The 3,986-nt window shown below is 50.2% G+C and overlaps 2 protein-coding genes across 2 annotated transcripts; both read left to right on the top strand.

Annotated features, from left to right (window-relative positions):
• Window positions 1-266: 266 nt before the first annotated feature.
• H310_14561 (hypothetical protein) lies at window positions 267-1,483 on the top strand (the record flags this gene model as incomplete). The annotated part of the gene is made up of 6 exons (XM_008882442.1): window positions 267-446; window positions 504-570; window positions 629-767; window positions 823-951; window positions 1,002-1,210; window positions 1,257-1,483. 6 exons carry the CDS (start codon window positions 267-269, stop codon window positions 1,394-1,396), a joined length of 864 nt encoding a protein of 287 aa, XP_008880664.1. The 3' UTR covers window positions 1,397-1,483.
• A 1,296-nt stretch (window positions 1,484-2,779) lies between these two features.
• H310_14560 (hypothetical protein) lies at window positions 2,780-3,239 on the top strand (the record flags this gene model as incomplete). Its single annotated transcript, XM_008882441.1, has 2 exons — window positions 2,780-2,914; window positions 2,979-3,239. The coding sequence occupies 2 exons, from the start codon at window positions 2,780-2,782 to the stop codon at window positions 3,237-3,239; spliced, it is 396 nt and encodes a 131-aa protein (XP_008880663.1).
• Window positions 3,240-3,986: the final 747 nt, after the last annotated feature.

Raw genomic sequence — 3,986 nt, 5'->3', positions numbered from 1 at the left:
TAACCCATGGTCTAATTCGTAATCACGTCACCCTGACATGGAGAAGGTACGTATGACCACAATTTTTTTCCGATCGCGACGCACAGAGCGCGTGTTGCCTCCTTTCGATCGAGCTGTGATATCCATTTGACCCGGCCCTATAACTCCAACTTGGTGGCAGGTGATGCATCCTCCGATTGCTTCATCGCAGCAAGCTGCCACAGACGTCACACATGTCGAACCCTCGTGTGGGTTCCCAAACCAACAATGAAAATCTATTTCAAGAGATGGGCCGTTTCGACGAAGCGTTCGACGCCGCAGTCGATGCGCGGACCCCCAACGCCTTTTCGCTCTTCCAAACCCAAGTCTATGCTTGGATAGGAAATGGCGAGTTAACCTGTCGTATGACAGATGTTGAGGTTGCGCTGGCTCGGCTCGTCGAAGGATTCGGCGCGGGTGGTCGCGAGGTGACAATCCAACCAGCTCCGAAATTCCTGTGAGCTCAAATACTGGAGGCCATGTAGGTGCAAGCACTTTGTGAGGAATTCATCTTGTGGTGCAACTCAGCAGCCATGCGGGCGTTGAGCTTGGGTGTGCACACACGAATGTATCACCACCTGCGACTGAATATTTGTGCTCCCGTCCGTAGGCGTGTCTGAGGATGCTCTCGATTTACTCACGTTGGCCGACCAGCACACCACGCCCGGCAGTTGCCACTTGATTGACGACAGCGTCCGAAAACGCTTGCGCGGCATCACACTCAACAACTTTGCTTGCTACTTCAAAAAGTACCGAAGCAACCCCAACTTGCGTTGCAAATTCTCATGTTGGTGGACGCCGCAGGCATGGCAAACTACACACGGCGATTCAGTACTTGGAGAAAACGCTCAAGATTGAGTCGTCGATTGCTAACGTCGAAAACCCCGCAGGCACACACTTAAACATTTGCGCGATTTTGTCCCAAATGGGCAGGTTGACTGGTCGAAGAAGCCACGAGAGCTGGGACTAAAGGATGTGCGTAGGCATGTTCGAGCTGCGGAACATGCTCGGTGTGCAATCGAACTGCTCAAGTACGAACGGACGAAAGCGATGGCGGAGGAAGGTCCCGGGGCTGGTTCGAACAACAGGGTGAAAAGCGAGAATAGCGTGCTCGCTATTGCGTACTACAATTGGGGTGTCGAATTGGAGCATATGCGCCGGTTCGATCAAGCGATCAAGGCCTTCACAAAAGGTTCGGACTTGGATGTCACGAGGAGTCGAAACTTACATTGTTGCAGGACATGAAGTTGCGTGCAACGAGCTCATGTCTAACCATCCAATGATCCAAGCTATTTACAAGGCTCTGATCGAGCTCAAGGATTACGTTGCAATCAAGAAAGGTTACGCCCCGACCCCCCGCAGTACAGACCTTGACTAAACACCGCGGACAGCTCGGTGAAAAAGAGAGATCGCCCTGAGTAACTCGTCGAATAAAGTGAAAGTGAGAAAAGCTTCGCATTGCTCCTCACCACCTGTGGTAATTGCCAAATGCACTGCGACGATGGAAGGATAAGGACATTATAAACTAGCGAGCGGAGTCACTCATAGCCTTAGGTAGTGAACCATTGAGATAGATGCGAGATATCGATGCATACGTAATAAGCGTCAATTCCATGTGAAACCAATGGCACACAATCACCAACTTGATATTCAGTGTTGGACAACGCTGAGGAAAAGTGTGGCTACGTATTCCAGGCTGTAGTGACTGCGCTCACAAGCGGGAATCGCGCTCGGATCCTGATACACTGATCAGATGGGCCGCTTAAACTAAGTTGGGTTGTACTAGTCAAGGTTGTGTTTCAGCTAACTGTGGATATTCCGTGGGGCGACGTAGCTAGAAATCTTTAACGCCGTCGATCATCAAGCAAAAAGTCAACCTTGACAACCAGTTCGTACATTGCGCTGTGACCAGACGTCGTGGCGCGATGGAGCAAACGACTCGATCGTGTGGACAAGTGGAAGCCCCGTTTGTCGCACTGGTGTGGTCTCGTGGTAAGCGCGATGATTTCATGTAGTCGGGGGTGGCATGTAGATCCTCGGCTTGGATTTGTGAATAAAACACGGCACTGCACAGCGCACGAAGGCAGGCGTAAAATGGTAGGATCAACACAGTGTCGATCTTCACCGTGAAGAGTGGTTTGGAGATTGAATTGGCGGCTAGACATTTGCAACTTCAATAGGCGAGGCTGTGTAAGAGGAGGCTAGCATGCTCTCTGTACTTTGGATGATTTGACGTAGGCGCTGCTGGGGCTCGTCTGTGGACCAGCCGATTGGCCTGACACGTGATCTTTCATCCCTTCAATGTCATCGTGACAGGGCCGTTTACCAGCCCACGGTCCCCTACCGCAGCCCCTCTTGAAGCAACTCGATGATATCATCACCACTTTGCTACATGCAGAGAGAATTCTCGACGTGTAGATATCGACATCTGTCGAAACTCTTGTACACAGGGCCACCAAAACTTATGACTGAAATTTGATTTTTTCCCCTATCGCCATTATTTTCTTTTGGACATCCTCAGCAACGATGAAAGCGATCATCCATCGTTGGTGCGGTATCGCCGCCACCGTTGGAGCTAGTACGACTACGGTTCTAACGCTGACGAACGCTGAGATTTCCGTGCTTCCCAGAAGAAGTATAGAATGGAAGGCCGCGTTTCGAGAGTGGCCTTACTGCAATGTGCGCTCTACTCACATCAGGCCTCGAGTCCCTCGACAGGACGACGAATACCAGCGCATCCTCAACTCCAAGCTCACAGACTATGCTGCGCACCGGCAAACCCCAGGCCCAGTTATCCCTGAAAGAGTTTGAGTCGTCTGTGCAGCGCTCGTTCCACGTCAAAACACTGGCTTCGTTCGAGGCCGTGATGGATCGGCCCATTGAAGAGTCCAGGACAGTGCGAGTGATCTGGGCCTTTTTCCAAGGTCGCAAACGCCGAGTTTGCCCATTGCGTGGCCTAGAACAAACTGCTCGACTTGTCCGAAAAACAAGTCGTTCGCTGCGCCGTGCAGAGCTTGCGTAGTTGCGTCTCGAGTGGATATGTGACGATGTTTGTGTCGAAAGCATTGTACGTACAGTACAAGTCCGGCACGACATGCGACCCTCGGTCGTGCGACAAACAATGCCAGAAGAAGCCGCTTGACATTGGCAGCTCTTCCTTGGTGCATGGTGAAGCTGCCTTTGTTAGCGCGGCCGTCGTGGTTGTACAGTGCTGGCCATAAGAATAAGTGTTAGGGACACTTGTTTCCTCATCACTAAGAGCTCCGTTGTCGTTGGTTTGCAGCGCGAATAGAAGCATTGGATCGAATTGACAAGGACGATAGTGCGTAAATTTCCAAATTTTGAACTGGACAAAAGTGAAAGGTACAGTGAACCCCGGAAAAAGCCGACATGCTTTCATCCTGAAATGCATGGAAGCGGAATAAAATCGAATTTTTGAAATTACGCGGCTTAGTTCAAGTTGATTGGCTATAATCAGGAGAATTTATGTGCACCAATCAGAAGCGCTACAAATTTAACTACACCTCGGTATGAGGGTCTGACATTTGCGATTTGTGAAATTTTATGTTCTCCGGTTCTGAAAAACCCTAACCTCACATGCATTCCTTATCGACCTACACCACGACAATTTCGGGTTTTGGAATTGCCTTCTTGAATGCACTCTTGATGGCTTCCGGCGAAATTCTGTCCCATGCCGCAATTGAGCGCTTGATCATGGCCAATCGTTTCTCCGCAGCTGTAGTCACCGGCGTTTCCTCGAGCCAAAGAGTACGAAGCAGCTTCTTGAATGGACCCATGACGCCAACATCCAATGGCTGGCATACACTTGTGGAATTCGCAGGCAATGGTTCCAAAATGCTGTGAAGGTCTCCTAGTACAGCGAAATTAACAACAAAGTTAGCAGTGATATCAGCATCGAAAATATCAGAATTCCACGATCATCAGCGAAACTGGAACCAAAATCAGTT

Source organism: Aphanomyces invadans (assembly GCF_000520115.1).
Source record: "Aphanomyces invadans strain NJM9701 unplaced genomic scaffold supercont1.74, whole genome shotgun sequence".
NCBI classification, from domain to species: Eukaryota; Oomycota; class Saprolegniomycetes; order Saprolegniales; family Verrucalvaceae; genus Aphanomyces; species Aphanomyces invadans.
The sequence above is the reverse complement of the archived record's forward strand: the minus strand, read 5'-3'. Positions and strand labels throughout refer to the sequence as shown.